The sequence below is a fragment of the Opisthorchis viverrini genome, assembly GCF_000715545.1.
Source record: "Opisthorchis viverrini unplaced genomic scaffold opera_v5_273, whole genome shotgun sequence".
NCBI lineage: Eukaryota > Metazoa > Platyhelminthes > Trematoda > Opisthorchiida > Opisthorchiidae > Opisthorchis > Opisthorchis viverrini.
This window is the reverse complement of record NW_008751925.1, coordinates 671,815-694,104: the sequence shown is the minus strand read 5'-3', so window position 1 is coordinate 694,104 and position 22,290 is coordinate 671,815. Positions and strand designations below refer to the sequence as shown.

At 42.4% G+C, this 22,290-nt stretch overlaps 2 protein-coding genes across 2 annotated transcripts; both read right to left on the bottom strand.

Annotated features, from left to right (window-relative positions):
• Window positions 1–1,812: 1,812 nt before the first annotated feature.
• Window positions 1,813–2,010, bottom strand: T265_09318 (hypothetical protein; the record flags this gene model as incomplete). The annotated part of the gene is made up of 1 exon (XM_009175347.1): window positions 1,813–2,010. One exon carries the CDS (start codon window positions 2,008–2,010, stop codon window positions 1,813–1,815), a length of 198 nt encoding a protein of 65 aa, XP_009173611.1.
• Window positions 2,011–10,627: 8,617 nt separating this feature from the next.
• T265_14806 (hypothetical protein) lies at window positions 10,628–21,349 on the bottom strand (the record flags this gene model as incomplete). Its single annotated transcript, XM_009175351.1, has 2 exons — window positions 10,628–11,972; window positions 21,276–21,349. Coding segments are annotated over 2 exons (1,419 nt in total), but the record flags the coding sequence as incomplete, so codon positions are not given.
• Between the last annotated feature and the right edge of the window lie 941 nt (window positions 21,350–22,290).

The window sequence follows — 22,290 nt, the reverse complement described above, 5'->3', positions numbered from 1 at the left end:
CTGAGAAATATAAGGAGCTTAGTAAGTTGCCTCATAATCTGTCCAATCACTTCAACACCAAGTATGCATTTTCGTTATTTTCCGTCTACTGAATGTATCAGATCTTCTTTAGCAGTTCTAAGGAACGCATGCTCTGAGAAATATCAGAAGCTTAGTAAGTTGACTCAGTCTATCCAATCATTGAAACATCAAGAATGCATTTTCGTTATTCTCCATTTTGTGAATGTATCGGGTTTTCTTTGTGAGACGTAGGAAACGATTGATGGGTCGAAAATCATTTTATCTTAGAGCGTACTTTTGAGAGTTTAGTAAATGTTGAATCGCACACATAATGGCGATTTTCGGGAAGTACGCGAAGGTTTGTCCGGCCACTGTGATCGTCTCAACCGATGTTGTTACGGCAGACGTACGAACTCACTTTAAATAAACATAACCGCACAACTCAGCTTTCATATCGATAGAAAGATGCGTTCTAAATGGTACTTCAACAACGATGCAAAGAAGATGTGTCAAACCCGTTTCAAAATTTGCATGTTCATAGACCAACCGGATAACGTACCCCTATGCCATCGTAAGTTGCTCTGTTGTATAGAATTCGTTCCATTTTCCACTGTTCAATACAATTTTATGCTAGATTGCAAAGGGTTTTGTGGTTTGATCTGAAAGAAAACCCAAGAATTCCTGCAATACATCAGCAAACCTAATGAATAACACGTTTTCCAGCATTCCACCATCATTACAGCGGATTTGTTACCCTTTCCGAGTGCTTGATGATGATCCAGAACGATACCCATTGCTGACCAGACAGTCCGTGTTTGGAACGCGACCTCAGCATCTAAATTTCCCAAGTATTGGTATTGGCTAACTAGCCCTCGTGCCTACATTCCTCGGGTGGCTTTTTAGCTAGGTACCGGAGGATTGTTACGGCTGAACGAAGCATTCCATAGAAATCGGGATGTTTGAGAAAAAGCGTCCCTAGCTCAGTGGCAGATGAATTCAAAAGTCAGTATGGCTGAATTATTCCAACTAGGGCCATTTTACTACGTGCGTAAAATAACTTTCCGAGCACACTACAATCAGATATTTTGGAAATCTTAACTTCCAAAAGAGTTGCTGGCGACGAACTCCGGTTCCCCGGTACACTTGTAACTTCCACTTTGTTCTCAACGGTTTTGTCGTCTGCGCGTGTAAGTGTTCTCTCACACAGACTTCAGTCGTACAACAGCGTCAGATTGTTCTTCAAACCACTGAATATGCATGTCCGTGTTAACATTTTTATCACTGGTGTTTATGAAACATTTCAGGTGGATGCACTCAAACAGCGCTGAAGATTTGCTCACGTAAGTTCCCTCAGTGGATACTACGTGCACGTTATGCTCAAAACTGAGAGAAAAAATTCAGTCCTCATTTACGAATAACTGAGCAGAGTGCGCACTTCACTCCGTTCCGAATCATGTTGTGAAATCTATGATTTTCAGCGCAGATGCATGGCTAATGCCGAAAACCAGTTTCTTCAATTCAAATCGACATTTGCGTTGGTGAGGAAAACGATGGCTGGTTGTGAATGAGGAGCCTATGGCAGGATTTGAAAGGCTCAGCACACTAACAAATACCATGACAGAGGATTTCTGATTAGGTGCCGAACTGTTTCTGTTCGACAGGTAGGAGGAGCTGGCAGGTTGTTGTCTGCGAATCCAGGTCATAATGGACACGTGGTTGATGTGCTCGCGGAAACCTTCCTCGCATCTTATCATTGACGATGACAACTAGTCAAGATGCGTATGACATTCTTTCCAGCTCTTTGTCCATTGCTTATGCATCGTCTGGTTTGGGTCTGCACAAACGGTCTTCTGACTGATTGAGTAGATTTCGATTGACCAATACGAAACTACGTTGTCGGATGTGCAAGATCAAACGACAGTTGGACATTTTGTCAATTCGCATGTTGGCATAACTGTGCCGCAGACAACCAGATGGTTGCGTAGTCTTAGGTTTTACGGAATCATTCATTATCCCGTGGAATCACTCAGGGATAGCGGTTAGTGGAACCGATAGTCGCGGCATATACCTGTCTCAAATGTGGATTTACTTTTTCTCACAGACCAATGCAAAGAGAAGTTTCCGGACGAAGGTAAAGTGAACTATTGCCAACTCGCATTTGTTAGTACAGCACGCTACTTTCCACAGGCTTGGTTGAATGTTCAAATACTGACCAATTTGTTACCACCATTCGGCATGGGAATAGGAGTTAAAATGTCTGGTGCAGAAGTGACTGCCATGGTATAACGTAGATGATAGAAGTGTTTGAGGTAATGAATTTCGGGTGTAATCCTATTTTACTTCTGTCATGCGATTGACTGTCGCTAGAATAAAAAATGGTGACCCGAAACCATCGATTCGCCTACACTTAGCTCGTGGTTGGAAGGGTCGGTTAAGGAGTCGTTTGAACAGTCGCCCTCCTGTCCTGACACAATCGTTCCCATGAGTTCACATGAAATGGGGAAATCACTGGACGGGATTTTCACTGTCATGAGTGGTGTTACATTTGACTTCAGTATGATCGACAGCTGACTGACTAATATAGACACAGCTGTGTTTATCTCACAGGTGAAAACTTTGCTTCAAAACGATTTTTCGGCTTTTATCATATCACTTCATATGGAGGTTGAATTTATGAAGGTCACTTGACGCACAGTTTTAAACAGTTATATGCTCAGCATTTCATTTGGTCACATTTTCGCCAGGTCGGAGTTGCCATAAACATAAGCAGACTAGGTTGTCTGTAAAGACGAACGAATTCGTCTCATTGCTCGGTGCATTTGGTCACATTTTCGCCAGGTCGGAGTTGCCATAAACATAAGCAGACTAGGTTGTCTGTAAAGACGAACGAATTCGTAATTGCTCATTGCTCGATGCCTCCATTTATGAGAAAAACTGTCTCGTTGTCCATCAAGGATACGCAACACACCAATCTTGACTGATGGGATGGCGTTCAAACGCAGAAACTTTTCCTAGTTCAAGTTCGAAGCTTCACTGTGTATCGTGATTTTTTGCTGAGAAACTGACGACGCATTTTTCTCTTGACATTCACAGAATAATTCTGGGAATTTCTGAAAACAATTTAGCAATTGCACATTATTCTGTTTGCTCCATTTGCGTCATGTTCAAGAAATCATTGATCTCCCCCTTCTTGTCTTTTCACTCGAAAATATACGAGCTGAATAATACGGGTTATCTTAACTGCGCCAAATGATATTTTCTGTAGGCTATCACCGAACAAACTTGCCTGACAACAATGAGACCGATATCGATATCTTGCAAAATATCAATGCTCTTTGAGTTGCTCACAAGATACGTTCAAGGTTGCAATGGTCGAATGCAACTCAAAAGCGATCTCTCATTCAGCACTTGTTTATTTGCTGATTAGGTGGGTAAAAAGCTGGTTTCGCAAAGTCGAATAACGTACAAACAACAAATGCCGATGTGAACTCATTGTAGAATGAGCGGTAAGCAAGCACTCGTCAACTTGTCTAAGTCTGATGTGACATCCATCTGGTCTTTGATCTGGTCAGGTCTGCTAGAAGACTTCGGTTAGACGCCCAACCCTTCTTGAAAGAGGTGGTTCCCGGATGAAAACAGCGTCTCCCGAGTCGTTTGACTACCAATCATTTGTTGACAATGTTGTGGGTTTTGTCGACAACATGTCAAGTTGACACCCGCGGTGGTTCGGAGTACTGTTTTTGCATCCGGTTCCAACGGGGCACGCGTCATCCTATCGAACAGAGCTTCTGAACGTGAAATCAGTGAGTGTGAACTCCTTTGTCGTTGAAAGCCATGGGTTTCAAAAATAAGTCATTCGGTCCGTAGGACCAAACAAGTGATGAGTGTCTCGGGGTTGCTTGAGCAACGCAGTTCAGTACACTGAAAACAAGTTCAAAGCAAATGATTTCTACTCAATAATACTATGTAAATAGCGTTAGTCTGAATTCGTCTCCCGTTACCATTGAGCTGAGTGACAATACAATCTAATTCCCAGTTGCACTGGAATGGGACAAACAGATGAGAGCGCGTCGGTGTGTATGTCATCTTACTTTGATATTCGTTGTTGACTGAGACACATCACCTCCTGTCCGTTCAATATGGTTATCTGGTCGAATTAGAAACGTGCAGATTGGGTCACCTTGATTTGCACCCATTCCCTGCCGATCAGGATGTTGAAGAAAGGGCTGGCGTTCCGAACCACAATCGTCGTGGGACTGGGTTTGGGCCCCCGGACTGTACCGCACACTCGCACAACCACGATACACAAAGTTTGGCAACCCCAATGTCTAAGTCATGTCCGTAAGTGCAAGGAAATTTACAGACTGATACTAAGCATTTCGAAAGTTGCGAATAAGCTTGGTATCAAACACTCATCCAAACTTCCCTTTACATTCCGAAAGTAGTTTGTTTTAACTAGCAAAACAACCACGTGGCCAGCATGAAATCCTCTTCCGTTATGTCATTTTACCGGGTGAGATAGAAATGGATGCAAGAATATGTGATAATTATGGAGAAACACACTCATTTGCAAGCCAATTTGGTCCTCACGAGAGACTCAACTGAATATCTCGTTCACGATTCATGATACTTATCCTTGAGTCATAAAACATGGACAGAAAAGTCGATTTAAATGATAACTGAACAAAAACAGCTCGGGGTAGTAATTTATCACTGGTCGAATGAAATCCGAGACAGCTTGTCAGTTAACAATTGCTGATTTGATGATTAGTTGGCTAGAATCGGGTTCAGCGAAGCCAACTTGCTCACCGGACGAGCTATGCCCTGACCCCATTCCAGGTATCACAACTGCTCCTATCTAGACGGTTGCAATTGTTTTTAATTGTTCTGATTGCATGAAGCTGGCCCCTGTCACAAGCCACTTCATCATATTTCAGCATCGTCCGGTAAATCTAGTTTGTTACAGCAACAAAAGCCGCTCCGACTTATCTCAGTCACCATGCCTGTATTGCCTTCTTTAAGTCTATTCTCATGGAATGTAGAGTGCGTTCACCAGGTGTACGAACGGATACTTGTGAATCCTTCTTGTACAACAGTGTGTCCAAGACTCTACCAACACAACTTGGCTCATTGGCCCAATCGAATTTGCGTCTTTACATTTGAATATATTACTCAAACAACCTTGGGATTATTAGATGACACGAGTTTTTTACAAGGTCACAAAACGGCTTGTGACAAGTAGTCGCCTGGTTCAACTTAGTTAGATTATCAAAACGCTGTCCACTCGTGAACATATGCAATGGACCACATAAATCGAAAGCAGATCCATGCCTACTGGGGGGAAGTAGTACGTACGTTCGCTCATTTGAATAAAGCTGGTCAAACCGCTGTGTGTTCATATGCAATGGACCACATAAATCGAAAGCGGATCCATGCCTACTGGAGGGAAGTAATACGTACATTCGCTCATTTGAATAAAGCTGGTCCAACCGCTGTGTGTATTACTTGGGACCCAACTAAGCTGTCTGTAATGCACATACACAACCAAATGCCCGAGATGCCCTGATCTTAAACCACACAGCGTTTCCAAGCAAAAGGGCGTGGTCAAAATCACATGTAGATTTTTTAAGAACATCCGTGAAAATAAAGCGCCTAGCAATATGATTTGTATTCTCTCAGTTTGAAATCCGGCTCACACTGGCAAAATCACGTGTTAATTAGCTTTAGTACATGTATGTCCACCGGTGGTTTGTTCCCTGAGAATGGCCAAGTGATCGGGATGTGTTAAAACAAAATCAGGCCAAAGTAAGGAACATAGTATATTTGTGATGTACTACTCATGAGGTTGCTGAAAATTGGTTGACAGCCCATGACCGATTTCGCCCTTATTGGGGCTCATCAGGTAGGCATGGGACATAGTTTTTCCCAAAACTGTTCAGAAGAGTGTGAGAAGAATTCGAATCCTTAAATAATTTCAAATTCTGCGTAAATATCCTGCCGGTGGTACATCCATGTCTTTATCTTTATTCTCACCGGATATAAACTGAGCCTAAAAATAAATTTTCGCGCGAAATTTTCGTCAACCATCTTGAAAAAATGGACCCAATCATCCAATTGGGTTCATGAAATATTCAAGAAATATTATGGAGCCGCAGACGGTGTAGTTCGCTCTCAAAATCGGGGACTCGTTGGGCCTATTCGCAAGAAGTCTTTGGACGCGATAATATGACCCTTTCTGGGACAAACTTTAATCGAATTTCGTTCCTCGTTTGCGATCATCGCGTGAGTCTTCTTAGAAATTCTAAACACAAGTATCCAAGTGCTGGCTGAAATTTCAAAGACATCTAAACGTCAAAATATTTAATGAGCTTGCTACCCTGGTCGATTTCTGTAAGTTGTTCATATATATTTGCAATTATTTGGCATATTTTTACAAATCAGCTAAAGCTGCCTTGTAAATATTTCCCAAACTCGACGAATGAAGTGAAGCTTGTATTCTGTCCTTTCCTTCTTGGTCTGTAAATAAGGCGGGTAAGAGAAATCATTTAATTTATCCGGTCATTATTCTCAACGTGCTAAGTTAAACTTTGCGCTACTAGGAAAGTTTGTGCTTGCACTTGACGACAGCTAGTCCCTCAAACGACATGAAACGATGCTGGGATAAGCTACTGCGAGCCCAGGTTTTGCAAACAGTCTTTCACCCGCACTCTAGGCATACCGAATGGACCAACGAAGGCGTGTCCTTCGGATTCTAGTGAAAGCTTGAAATCCATATTAGCCACCAAGTGGCGCACAATGGGCTTAGATTGAACCGGCTTGTGGTATCATGCCTGCCCTGGTTGTGCATTGGTGACGATGAATTCATAGCCTCGCTGATGTTTGACAACTCCAGTTGATGTCCCTTTGATACCTGTCAGCAAGTGACCGACTAGCAGGAGATTCGCGATTGATGGATGACTGAGCTGACAATTAGGGGGAGGGGGCGAGCTAACCACACTGCTGACCATCTGCAGATCACAAAGCGGTCAAGTGTTCTGAACAAATTGGCCCCAAGTTAGTGGGTTTTAGACCTGCTGGGGATTCGTTTGATCCGCAATGTGAATGATTCGAAATGTGGATGAACTAGCAATTGTTGTGGATCAATCAGAATTGGTTGGCCTCATTACAGCCTGGAAGCTCAAATGAACATTCTGGCCACAATTTGAATGATTTATACCTCGATATGGTGAAATTAAGTTGTATAGTGGTTAAACCTATCGGGCTATGCGTTGACTATACCATGAATAAGTGCAACTGCCCATTAGGATGTGAACCCTCCCATCAGCCTCAAAATCAATTTTGGTCGACGTTGGCGAGTGTCGCCTTTTGATTTGCGGCTGCATGTGTTCTCCAACCCATCTGCGAAATGCTGTTTCATCTTAGAACCAGACAACTTGCCGAACAACACAAAGATATGCTATAGAAATGTTGCCGAATTACAATCACGGAGAACCCAACTGTCGCTGAGCTCTGATTTATGTACACGCAGTTCAAAATGTTCAGACCACAGAAGAGAAATTTGTGGATTAACTAAACTAAATGAGAGTCACTGAAGCTATGTTTCGGTGATGACACCGGTTACAGCGTCAAAGAGTCGCTTCGAAAAAAACACCCGTTCATTCAAATGCCTTACCAAGAATCACTGATATTTGGGTGTGCTGACTTTCAATGTCTGGCTGACGTCCGGCATCTACTGCGGATTTCACACATCTCGGACCTGACGGAACAGATATTTGGTGCACATTGATTGAACATTCGTTTATTGTGCTTAGTTTGGGGCGTGTATAATGACCCGCTGATCAGTAATTAAAGCGGACACTCCATTTCTATGAGTTTATGTTTGAGGCCAAACCATTGGATACGGTTTAGTTTCTTTTTCTCCGAAGCGAGTGTACCATCGAACTTACGCATGCGGTTAATTTCCCACCACAGAGCGATGCGTTCGCGCTGATTATTGGTCCGCCCGGCGTCGAAGCCGACTGCTTTCAAACGTCCCTGAAAGATAACCAGCCACCATGCGACAATGATGTAGTTCAGGGTTCTCCTCTGCCCCGTTTCATTGTAGGTATGCTCAGATACCTGCTGATGGAATGTGAATCTTTGCATTTCTGAGGACATCATCCGTACAGATGCTTGTCTCATACCAGAGAGATATCTAGGTACTTCAGGGCAGCTATGGAAAGCTTACCATACATTTGAACATCATTCAGATTTGTAGCAAGTTTTGTCCCCAGACGGGTCTAATAAATAAAATTGCATGCTATCAACTTTTTCATAGTTTAGGTTTGCAATAATTTCCGAACAAATTACCATTACACTGTGTGTAATTCTATACTATACTATACTATATTATGCCATACCATACTATACTATACTATACTGTACTATACTATACTACACTATACTATACCATACCATTCCATTCCATACCATACCATACCACACTATACAATACTATGCTACACTATACTATACTATACTATACTATACTATACTATACTATACTATACTATACTATACTATACTATACTATACTATACTATACTATACTATACTATACTATACTATACTATACTATACTATACTATACTATACTATACTATACTATACTATACTATACTATACTATACTATACTATACTATACTATACTATACTATACTATACTATACTATACTATACTATACTATACTATACTATACTATACTATACTATACTATACTATACTATACTATACTATACTATACTATACTATACTATACTATACTATACTATACTATACTATACTATACTATACTATACTATACTATACTATACTATACTATACTATACTATACTATACTATACTATACTATACTATACTATACTATACTATACTATACTATACTATACTATACTATACTATACTATACTATACTATACTATACAATACAATACTATGCTATACTATACTATACTATACTATACTATACTATACTATACTATACTATACTATACTATACTATACTATACTATACTATACTATAATATACTATATTCACCGAAGAACAGTACTTAAACAAGATGAACATTGCTTTTCAAATTCACTGAAAAGTTAATATGATCTGGGGGATTTGGGGATCTGGTGTTGCCAAAAGATATTGGAAACATTTGAATGCAAGCCCGACTCTCAGGTATGGAAGATATCGTAAAGTATGTGAATGCGACCTACAACCCTGATACGCAGGATGCCGTAGGGTCGGAGTTATTTGGAGAAGGTTATTTTTCCTGTCCAAATAAACGCATATCATCACGAGGTACAACAAGTAACCAACTGCTACCCTGGAAAAACGCGTCGCATGTTCGCATTGAATAGATGTCTGGAATTATCTGAAAATCCAGGTCGGGTGCACGGATAGGCGAAAGATGATTGCAAACGGCTGGTGCATTCGTATCGTTCTAACGGCAACTCTCTTCATTTGTTAAGAAGGTCAGCTGGGATAAAATTCAAATACAACCGAATCCTCCAGGCAACACTCGATTCAAGTGCTGTTGTTTCTCTGTCCTTTAAATAAATCTTGTTCTTCGTTTTCGAAAAAGTTTGGCGACAATCGGCAGATCTATTGCTGGGCAACGCTTCGCTTTTGACACAAAAGCTTCGTCGGGCCAAGTGACTAGGTTCCGAGGTTGGTCGAGATTTAAGGCGGAAGGAGAACCAATCAGCTACGTCAAGCTCAATGTCTGTTGGGTGTCGGCCGAGGGATTTTTAGTGTGTTAGAGTGGTTGAACAAGTGTTGGGTCGGTGGCGGGAACCTACATGTGTTTGGGTCCAGCCTAGGGTCTAGTTCTTCTGGTTCGGTTCATTTGATGGTTCCTCTTGAACTTCGTCTGAACCTTCTGTCAGTCTGTGTGGGTGAGCTAGTACTAAGAAAGTTGTGTAAGAGGGATGATGTGACCTTTGGTCGGTTGGGGTTTCCACCCCCAACCCCCGGTTTTTTCTAATGATCCTAAGTGGATTGACAACCACACCGTCACGTGTCACCTCGGCTTATATAAGACCGCTTTCCATACGCTCGCTAGCTCCACACACTCGATTCTATTCACGCTGTGATGCTTAGTGATTTCCACCGCCTCGGCTATCAGCCGTTGTGGTGTGAATCGCAGTCCCCGTCTTAAGACTTCCACATTCTCCAGATCTATTCTATGTCCCGTGTCTAAGGCATGTACCGCCATCGCTGAGTCTTTGACCAGCGTTTGGTATTCTTCTGCATTCCTTGGTGGCTTGTTAATCCTTCTTTTATGCTCACCAATTCTGGTGTGCAATTCCCTGGCAGTTTGTCCTATATAAACCTTAGCACAATCGTTGCAGTTAATTTTGTACACACAGTCCCTAGTCCTTTCAGCCGGCAGGGGATCTTTCAATTGCACCAAAACTGAGCGTAGCGTTTTTCCCTTCTGAAAAGCTACTCTAATGTTGGCTAAGTTCAACAATCTTCGAATAACCTCCGATGTTCCTGCTTTATATGGAATGACTGCTGTGCCAATCCATTCTTTACTGGGTCTAGATACTGGAACCAATATCTTCCTTAGTTGTCGTCTAATCAAACTCACTGGGTATCCTATTTCTTGAAGTTTGTTGGCAATCTCGATTTGAGCTGCCGTCCGGTCGATCTCTTCTGTGCACAGCGCTCTAACTCGACGAAACATCGATGAGACAATGCTGGCGTACACGGACTTTGGGTGTGCTGATGAATAGCTTAAGACGGTTCCCGTGTCTGTTGGTTTCTGGTAGACAGTCGTTTTCAATTTCCCACCAACCTTATGTGTTATACAGTCCAGAAAGGGTAATGTGCCCGATGTGGACTCTATCTCCATGCTAAACTTGATGTGTGGGTTTAAACTATTGAGATAGTCGTGGAAGCTGTTTACGTTGTCTCGTTTGATTACAACAAACGTGTCGTCAACATAACGCCAAAAAACGTTGGGTGGACAATGATATCCGGCCAAAGCTATTTGTTCGAAGTCCTCCATGTAAATATTGGCTAAAACTGGGGATATTGGAGATCCCATTGCAAGGCCTTGTTCTTGTGAGTAAACAGTTGTGTCAAAAACAAACTTATCAAGATTCAAACACACTCTTATGCCCTCAACTATTTCATCCACCGAGAGCTGTGTCCGTTCCCCGAGTGTCGTGTCTGCCAGTAACAACCTCTTAGTTACCTCCAGAGCATCTGCCCTAGGGATGTTTGTGTACATTGATATTACGTCAAAACTCACGAGGACTTCGTCCATCTCCAAAGGAAGCCCTGCGACCTTGTTGGCAAAGTCATACGAATTCCTAATGAAGGTGCTTGATTTCCCCGTGAGCGGTTTTAGTATACTAGCTAAGAATCTGGCCAGTTCATGCGGCGGCGAGCCTATACCATCCACTATTGGCCTTATCGGTACATCTGCCTTGTGGATTTTTGGCAGTCCGTAGAGTCGCGGTTGAATCGCACTTTTTGGATACAACCGGTACCACTTACCCTGCCCTAAATGGTTTATAACGGATCTTAAACATCTCCCAACTTCAACCTTACGCTTATTCATTATTGAAGTAATACTGCTACCGGTAATTTGTCGGTAGGGTCCATCGGCGAGGTGTTGCTTGACCTTTTGAAGATAGTTGCTCTTATTCATCACTACTGTGGCTTTACCCTTGGTGATGACAATACTATCTACCTGTCTCAGTGTGTTCAACGCTCTCCGCTCTGATGGTGCAATATTTGGAGTTCCCGGCTGTTGGGATTTTAGGACTGTGACCAGTTGTATCCGTAGCTTCTCAGCTTCCACTGAAGGAAGCTTTTGAAACACTGACTCTATACTAGGAATTATTCCGCCCGCTCTTACTACTTTCTTGCTCACAGGGAAGCTTAGTCCCTTTTCTAACAGATAGCGTTCGTCTTCACTCAGTGGTCTAACAAGTTAACCTGAAGGAAGCTTTTGAAACACTGACTCTATACTAGGAATTATTTCCTCCGCTCTTACTACTTTCTTGCTCACAGGGAAGCTTAGTCCCTTTTCTAACAGATAGCGTTCGTCTTCACTCAGTGGTCTATGTGACAAGTTAACTACAGTGCAGTAGTTGGTGGACGGTTTCTTCGTTTCTGTGACATTTCTGGGGCCCTGTGTCATGGAAAGCAGTTGTTCGAACTTACGGATCTGCCTATCCTTGCATTGCCGACCCTGTGCAAGCTTCACTTCTGTGGCTTTGGTGTTGAGCATCTGGAAGTCGGCGGTTGAGATCTTGTTCTTGATAATTTATCGCTCAGACCAAACCCTCATTAGATGTTTCGCGAAACATATGCTGTGTTATTCTGTACATGGAGTTCTAACGTTTCATCTCGCCATTTGGCACTCAAAGGCACTTTGTTTTCTGTACCTTCAGATTTGGAGGGAGCATTTATCACATGTTTCGTGGTAAGTCATTAACATTACTAGCTTGATTAGAATATCCAGTTAGTTGTTCTGCTCACCATGTGATTTCGGTGCGAGGCAGCACCAGGTGATATGGCCTACTTACTCAGAGTAGTACAGCGCGACAACGGTCTAGAGATCAGTCTGACGCTCATACATAAATACGGTTGATCCAGACGCTGATGAAAAGTGAGAGCAGTAGACCTTCATTCCGTTTCTCGGTCCAGGATGCTACGGTCGAGTATACTTGGCGTTGTATTACTAGTTATTTGTACCGTCGGTAAGCACGTGCATGTGTGTTAGGCATTTTCATCCACTCCAGTTGTCTTCCTCTTCAAATTAATTGACTTCTTTTCACAGCTCTCAAAGCACACGGTGATCTGGTCCAGGAAGCGGACGCCTATGCGAAATGTTCTAGTAAGCAAGCTTGAGAATCACGCATTTTATTACACTTTCAGTAGCATTAAGGCAGGTTTAATTCTTCCCCAAAACTACAGGTTTATTACGAATGTACGTCAAGTCTATGGTAGTCGTTCCAGTTTGTAATGTTTGTCCTCTAACTCATCATCCAAGTTGATGCATATCACCAATAAATGATGTAAGCGATATGTTGCTGAAAAACTGATTTCTCTCCTCAATCCTCTAATCGAATTCCTGATTCATTATTCGTCAAATTTCATAATTTTCCAACTAACTTTCCTTGAAATTCCAGAGCAATGCGCTGTGATATTGGGCACCGGTAGGTTTTCCTGTCTTCAAAGTCAATCATGTGATTTCATATTAAGGACTGTAATCATCTAAAGATTACTACTTATAGGAGTGAATTTCAGTCTTGCTTTCTGCGGGAGGTGCACTGCGTTCATAAGTGAGTAGGTGCCACGCCCATTTGTGCGCGCTAAACGCCAGGGGAAAACGCATTTGCAGTGTGCTTGAATGTGTCCTTTAAATGTCGGCTCGTTGTGATAAGTATTCAACAACTTTTGCCGATGACCAACTCGCTGTTCCGAGAACGCCGTGAATCAAATCAGACCGACCAGATTAGGCTTGCATTCTTGTCAGTATCTTACGCAGGTTGTTTGCGGATAGCTTGGTATTTTCAGGTGACGGTGGCAAACGCAACGTCTGATGTTTTTGCTGAAATAATCGTTATTTTTCGAGAACTGTTTCCGGCGAACTCACGTGAATGGCTATCCACAGTAAGGAAAGATGCACTGTTTCNGTTTCCGGCGAACTCACGTGAATGGCTATCCACAGTAAGGAAAGATGGCACTGTTTCTATAGTCCTGCTGAATAGACACAAACCACTGGTGAAAGTCATTGGGTAATCTTAAGATATGGAAATCCATACAGTGTTCTGATCGCAGTTTCCGCGACATTTAAGCCTCATGCATCTGTTTTTTTTTCAGCGGATGTATCAGACAGAGAATTTGGTTGCACCGGTGAGTTATTCTTCCTTGAAGTGTACTTCCTACCTAGTTTTCATAACTTTGACGTGTTTCAATGGCATTTGACTGAATCCTATAAATTTTCAGCCCGAACATTATCGATTATATTCATAGTGGTTGCACAGTTATAAATAGCTAGAACAAGGTGATTTGCCCCCAAAATATGGGGCTAATGGCCGCGAAGAATGAACATTAACTTTATTGTATCGAAAATAATATTCTGATACACAATAAGCTCTGCGGTCCATTTAGAATGCAACCGGCCGTCTTCGTTTACTTTTCCTATCCATTTTAGTTCTTTGCCTCGAAGTGTTCAAGTTTGATTGCGGGTGTAAGTTTCCGTTTAAAAATCCGTCGCAGATGTCCATCTTTTACAACTGTATACGGAATTATCCTAAAAAGTGTCATTATCCGTGAAATAGGAAAATATTGGGTATTCGGATAAGGGAAAGAAATACAGTGCCCAGGTTTGCGATACCAAGTTGATCCACTTTCACATGGGGTTTATGAACACTTCATATATGAGGACGTGCAAGTAAGGAAAGCCTACGTCGAACAGCGTGACGCAAATCAGTGGGGCAGTAGATGATATTTCACGGTTGAAATTTGAAGTCAACCACAGGATGGGTGGTGTAAAGTTAACTGTCACTGTGGCCGGTGACCTGTTCAAATCAACAAATATCACCAGATTACGAAGGAGCTTCGAAATGATTCGGTTCCAATGGTTCGGGCAAGCCAAACAGACGTTTACGAATACGTTAGCTCAAAACGAAATTGAACCTCTCATGAAGTTGAAAATCATATTCTAAGAAATTCCAGCGAAATCACAATGCGTAGAATTTAACATCCACGTGCTGTCAGCCATTGTCTGACCTGGTCGGTATTTTTTCTCTTGAAAAGCCTCAGAAACAGTGCTAAGCGTAGGAACGACTAAGCGTTAAACAGCGGTGGCGATTTCGTTCGATGTGTAGAATGTTTCAAAGACAGTACAGCAAGCCTTTCCTCCAATGCGCTGTTCTTTGCCTCGAAGTGTTCAAGTTTGATTGCGGGTGTAAGTTTCCGTTTAAAAATCCGTCGCAGATGTCCATCTTTTACAACTGTATACGGAATTATCCTAAAAAGTGTCATTATCCGTGAAATAGGAAAATATTGGGTATTCGGATAAGGGAAAGAAATACAGTGCCCAGGTTTGCGATACCAAGTTGATCCACTTTCACATGGGGTTTATGAACACTTCATATATGAGGACGTGCAAGTAAGGAAAGCCTACGTCGAACAGCGTGACGCAAATCAGTGGGGCAGTAGATGATATTTCACGGTTGAAATTTGAAGTCAACCACAGGATGGGTGGTGTAAAGTTAACTGTCACTGTGGCCGGTGACCTGTTCAAATCAACAAATATCACCAGATTACGAAGGAGCTTCGAAATGATTCGGTTCCAATGGTTCGGGCAAGCCAAACAGACGTTTACGAATACGTTAGCTCAAAACGAAATTGAACCTCTCATGAAGTTGAAAATCATATTCTAAGAAATTCCAGCGAAATCACAATGCGTAGAATTTAACATCCACGTGCTGTCAGCCATTGTCTGACCTGGTCGGTATTTTTTCTCTTGAAAAGCCTCAGAAACAGTGCTAAGCGTAGGAACGACTAAGCGTTAAACAGCGGTGGCGATTTCGTTTGATGTGTAGAATGTTTCAAAGACAGTACAGCAAGCCTTTCCTCCAATGCGCTGCGCGAGATGAAATTCAGTGGATAATATTCAATGAATTATCCTGTGCTGTTACTGACATATGACATCTGAGTTAGTGACATTTCAAACGTATTGAACGCGAGTAAATCTATGGTGAATGATTTGTTAAAGTGAAGTTATTTCCTCTTTGTGCAGTTGCATGCTCTGAGAAATATCAGAAGCTTAGTAAGTTGACTCAGTCTATCCAATCATTGAAACATCAAGAATGCATTTTCGTTATTTTCCATTTTGTGAATGTATCGGGTTTTCTTTGTGAGACGTAGGAAACGATTGATGGGTCGAAAATCATTTTATCTTAGAGCGTACTTTTGAGAGTTTAGTAAATGTTGAATCGCACACATAATGGCGATTTTCGGGAAGTACGTGAAGGTTTGTCCGGCCACTGTGATCGTCTCAACCGATGTTGTTATGGTAGACGTACGAACTCTTTTTGAATAAACATAACCGCACAACCCAGTTTTCATATCATTACAAAGATGCGCTCTAAATGGTACTACAACGGCGATTCATGGGTGGGGGGGGGCAATCTTGCGACAAACAGTTTGCCAAATCCGGATGAATTTAGAGGGTGACAGAATGACCCCCTCACAGTTGCTCAGAGGCAATGTTCGTGGGTACATTTCGTAACTGAGTTTCAGTCATCGGGATAACGAAGCTTCAAAATCTCTGAAGTAGTGTCAAACTCGTTTCAAAATTTGTTTGTCCATAGACCAACCAGAAAACGTACCCATATGCTACCGTAAGTTGTTCTGTTGCATGGAACTCCTTCCTTTTCTCGCTGTTGAATAGCATTTCATGCTAGCTCTCAAAGCGTTTTGTGTTTCGATCTCAATTAAACCCATTAAGTCCTGCGATCAATCGGCACACTTAATGCGTAACACATTTTCCAGGATTCCACAATCAGTACAGCGAAATCGTCAACCTATCCGAGAATTTGATGACGGCGACAGGAATAAAGTGGCTATTTCCACATATATTTAGATTATATATATATACATATATATATATATATATATATCATCAAATATGAACGCGACCTTGGCATCTTGATTTCCCATGTCTGGCTGGGTATTGGTAAACTGGCAGTTTTCCAGTCGTCGTTCCTACATTCCTAGGTGGCTTGCCAGCTAGGCACCGAAAGGGTGGTACTGTTGAACTCTTGCTTGCTAAGTACGTAAACTAAATTTCCAAGCACATGTTTTGTCATTTGAGAGTTTAACTACTCTCTCACACAAAACTTTGGTCATACAACAGTATCGGACTGTTCATCAAACCATTGATTTTTCATATCCATGTTTACATTTTATCACTGGTGCTTATAAAACGCTTTAGGTGGATGCGCCAAAACAGCCCTGAAGCTGTGCTCGCGTAAGTTCCCTCAGTGGATTTTACGTGCGTGTTATGCTCAAGACTGAGAGAAAAGAATCTGTCCATAGATACGGAGTTAGTGAGCAGATTGCGCACTTCACTCCGTTCCGAATCATGTTGTGAAATCCTTGATTTTCAGCGCAAATGCGTTGCAAATGCCGAAAACCAGTTTCTTCAGTTCAAATCGACATTCACGTTGGTGAATAAAACAGTGGCTGATTGTGAATGAGGAGGCCTTGTCAGGATTTGAAAGGCACACCACGGTGGAGGATTTCTGATTTGGTGCCGAGCTGCTTCTGTGTGGCAAGCAAGAGGAAGCGGTTGGTGGAACTGACAGATTGTTGGCAACGTATCCGGGTCATTATGTACGCGTAGTTGATGTGCTAGCGGAAACCTTCCTCGCATCTTATCATTGACGATGCCATTTATTCTGGATGTGTGTGAGATCCGTTGCAGCTCGGTGTCCTTTGTCTATGTATCGTCTGGTTTGTATCTGCATAAATGGTCTTCTGACTGACAGAGTATATTTTGGGTGACGTATACTAAAGGACGTTGTCGGATGCGCAGGATCGAACGCCAGTTGGATATTTTTTCAATTTGCATGTTAGCATAAATGTGCAGATGGTAGTTTATTCTAAGGTTATACTGAATCATTCATTACCCTATGGAATCACTCAGGGATAGTGGTTGGTGGAACTGATAGTTGGGGCATATACCCGCCTCAGTGGTCGTGGAGATGGGAGACGGTATGATACTTGGAATGTTGCTCTCCAGATTACCGGTACAGTAGCGAAAAGCCCTAGCCCACAATGGCAGAGATGTCGTTGTCGTGAGAGTTCTGTTTCTCTTCTGGCGCTCTCCTGGGAGTAGCTGGTGCAATGATTGTTGATTATGTTTATGGTGTTTGCTGCCAAATAGAAGAAAACAGCATTCTATTTTCGTTCTAATTACATTTGTAGGCTTCGCTGGTGTGGACAATGAAAGACGCATAGGTGAGCCATTTCAATGTCTATATTAGGCGCTTCGGGCGCTAGAATTGCCAAACTGATTTCTTGTCGAAGCACAGGCCACTGCAGCAGAATCGTTTGTGTACACAATCGTGTTTGTCAAAGCGAAGTGCGATGCAGTATTCCTCTGAGGGAGCTCGGTCATTGAGCTCCGTTGAATACGGATTTCATACTCACTTGGCAAATTTGGATTCACTTTTTCTCACAGAACGATGCAAAGAAAAATTTCCGGACAAAGGTAATGTTTACAATTGAAAATTGGCTTTTGAATATCCATATATTGGCTAATTTGTGATCACCATTCGGAGCGGGAATGACAGTTCAGATATATGGGACAGAACTGACCATCATTCTTCCATGGCCTCAGGTAGTTTTCGGGTAACCGATTTCGGCGTAATCATCTTTTACTGCTCTCCTTCGAGTAACAGTTGGTAGGATAGAAAATGTTGGCCAACCGCCACCGTTTCTCATATAATTAGCACGTGGGTGAAAGGGTTGATTTTGGTGTCGTTTAGATAGTCTCCCGCCCGGTTCGGACACAATCGTTCCCATGAGTCCGTAGGAAATGAGGAAATCACTGGACTAGAAGTTCACTTTTATGATAGGTCATCAGAAGTGCATTTAATTGGGCTTTTAGGGTTTAGAACTCCGCACATCTGACACGAGCGTGTTACCACTCTCCACTAGCACACGCTGGACGCATCCGAATTTTTACGTGTGAAAATGTAATATTTTTCGGCTCAGTCTGTGATCAGAAAGCCCAACGCTTCGAAGCACGACGTAGTGATATAACATGGCTCAGCTGGGCGACTTGTGTGTCTGTTACATCTTTCCATTTAGGGAGCAACTCAGACGATTGAATCCTACTGAACAAATGTGTTTTAATTGTCTAGGTATTTGCAGAATGTAGATTATACTCGTTGTATGCATTAGTTCGCAAAATACCAATCGATCGAAATTACTTGACCAGTGTAGACTCATCCCTATTTGAAACATCGAATTTTGGCGAAAGTTTTCACAAATTTAAGTTATACGCAATAAGTGTCTTCAATGTATCAACTCAAGTTGAATGTTAGCGCAAGTGGTCTAATTTTGGTTAGATTAAGGGCGTTATCGGCGTTTTTCCTAAATCGTGCATTTGAAAAACACGATTTAAATATCCTGGGTGAACCAAGAGATGAATGTAAAGCTAGCACAGTTCAAGCCTTCTATGGAGACTACCAAACTCCACGTTGGTCTCCTGCTGTGACGTTATCCACACCCTTTTCGATCAACTTAGAGGGAAGTACTAAATTTTGACTTCAGTATAATCGCCGGTTGACTGAATAACATATGCACAGCTGTTTCATCTCAGAGGTGAAAACTATGCCTCAAAACTTTCTTTCGACTTTTATCATATCTCATTGTATGGAGGTTGAATACATGAAGGCTACTCGACGCACAGCTTTAAACAATTATCTGCTCAGTGGGGCATTTGGTCACATTTCGGCCAGTTCGTAATTCCCATAAACAGTACTAGAATGAGTCCGTAATAGCTTGTTGGTCGATGCCTCAATTTCTGAGGAAAACTGACTCGTCTCTATGCAACTATACACAACACACCCATCTGGACTGATGGGATAGCGTTCGAGCGCAGAAAAATTTGCTGGCTTGTTCTGGACGTTTCAATGTTTACCGTGATTCTTTTGATGAGAAACTGACGAACCATTTTTCTCTGGACGTTCACAGGCTGATTCTGGGAACATTTAGGCGGGGAAAAATTAACCACGTCCACATTATTTTGTTTGTTTCACTTTCATTATGTTAAAAAAACCGGTGATCTCCCATGTGTTGTTTTTTCGTTCGAAAATATGTGAGCTGAAGTATGCGGGTTTGCTTAACTGCGCCAAATGATATTGTCCGTAGGCTATCTCCGAACACATTTGCCGGACCACAATGAGACTGATATCGATATCTTGCGAATTATCAGTGCTCGTTGGATTGCTAACAAGATTATTCCAAGGTTGCAATGGACGAGTGCATTCCAAAACCGATGTGTCACTTAGCGACTTTTGATTTGCTGATGTGGCGTGGGAGGTCAGGAAGTCAGCGGTATTCGACGTTCGAGAGGGCGTAGCGATGACACACGTCGGTTCTGGAATGTGCAGATATAGAGATTGATATTACTGAATCCACACGGCACACATTCGCACTGGTCGGGTGATACAGGAGAGGAGACCGGAGCTTGGCAGCAACACGCGTGTATTCGACCAAAACCGAAAGCAGAAGCCGGGGGTACAAAAAATAAGTCAAGGTCAATCAGGGGTGTGTACAAGAGGGCTACTCTTTCCTGCCGGGGGTCGTGGTGGCTCGTCCATGATACCTGCAATAGGGGGAGAGAGGGAGAGCCACGTATAAGGTCATATGAGAGACTTACAAGCAGATGCAATCGCGTTTCAAATGTGTTACACTGATTAGGTTGAAAAGAAGCGGGTTTCGCCAAGCAAAATTAAGTGCAACGTACAAAAAACTAATGTGGACATAAACTGGTGTTCGGTTGTCCTCATCAGCGACCAGGTCGAGTCTGCTAGAAGACTTCGGTATAGGCGCTCAAGACCCCTTGAGGATGGTGGTTCTCGGATGAAATCCGAGGCTTTCGAGTCATTTTGCTGCCATCTGATGGCGACTTTTCCGTGGTGCTTTCCAGTTTGAAAGTGGTTGATTGAACTGCCACGCCGTTGACTTATCCATCCTTCGATGGAATTATATTTTATGGTGATGTGGCGGTTTGTGAACACCAGAGATCTACTGGGCTTTGTGAAGGTTTTAATTTTGACACTTGCAGTATTTCCCCACCTGGCTGTTGAGCGCACAGGGGTTTCAGGAACACAGGTTACTGTGTGTGTGACGAAATTTCACACATATACTAAGCATCTCAAAAGTTGCAGTTGAGCTTGGCATTAAGGAGACATACGAGCTTCCCTTTACGTTGCGAAAGTAGTTCGGTTTGGCTAGCCAAACTACCAGCATGGCCAGCATGAAATTCTCAATCTCTGTGTTATTTACTCACGCGAGACAGAAGTGGATTAATGAACCTATGATAATTATCTGGAGGTCATAAAACATGGACAGAAAATTCGATTTAGGTGATGACTAGACAAAAACATCCTAGGGTGAATTTCACAGCAAGAAAGACGGAACGCCATCCGGAATCTGTGCCGTGTGTCTGGGAGTCTGTTTTCTGCGTTTACCTTATGTATTCGACATTGCTCACAATCTCCTGTTGACTTTTGGCCCGTGAAAATTGAACCGATTCCGACGACATTTTTGCGCGCTGCTTTTGAAAAATTTCGTTACCAAATGCTCCGTGCACTCGTTCGTCGTAATTTGTCGTTATTATGGAGCTTCCGTTGGATTTATACTGATTCATGCAGCAGTTTAACAGAAATCCCCATAAGTTGAGGTTTGTGTCCTTTTCCTGTATACACTCTTTAAATATACTGCCCCATTTTGCTGTTGAATCTCGTGAGTTCGCAATTCTCCGTTCATGATTCCACGCGCCACACGACTGGGCTTCCCAGAATATGTCACGTATTCTACAGTAGTCTCTCTCGCGTGGACCAATTAGAATCTCATGTGTTTTTTAGGTACTTAGCGGATATTTTCGGAGAAACATTACTCGTTTTCGCTGACCTGTGATCGCAAAAGGCAGTTAGGGTAGATGGCCACTTGGAGCTGAAGCAAGTGATTAATGAATGCAGGAAAAACGGTTGATTTTTCCTTGGTCAGATCGGGGTGAGGTCCACTTTGCAGTTAACCGTTTTGATACACGCACACCGCATTTGCTGAAAACTCTTCGACAATTGGGCTGACTTGGATATTTCCGCCAACTTGTGATTAGCTTTCAAAATGAAAATATATCGTGATATATCGAGTACACTAACATCTGATGCCTTAGGCACCCGTCTGTGCAGCACATTCAGTGGTTGGGCCTCTTGTGTAAGCCAAATTCGTATGAAAATAACGTTTTTGTTGCGCAGGTGTGGGGGTGCTGGTTTCGCGCATTTCAGCAGTACATTTGAGTCACCATCAACGCTACATTTTATGGCAAGCATGGGACCATTCTGTGAGGCATCCAAACGGAACAGTCATGATTGGCAAGTTCTCCATCGCAGGCGTGGAGTCTACGCTTCCTGTACTTGTTTCACCCATTTTAGCAGTACATTTGAATCGCATGACGGAATCCACCGAACGCCAACTTCCCAC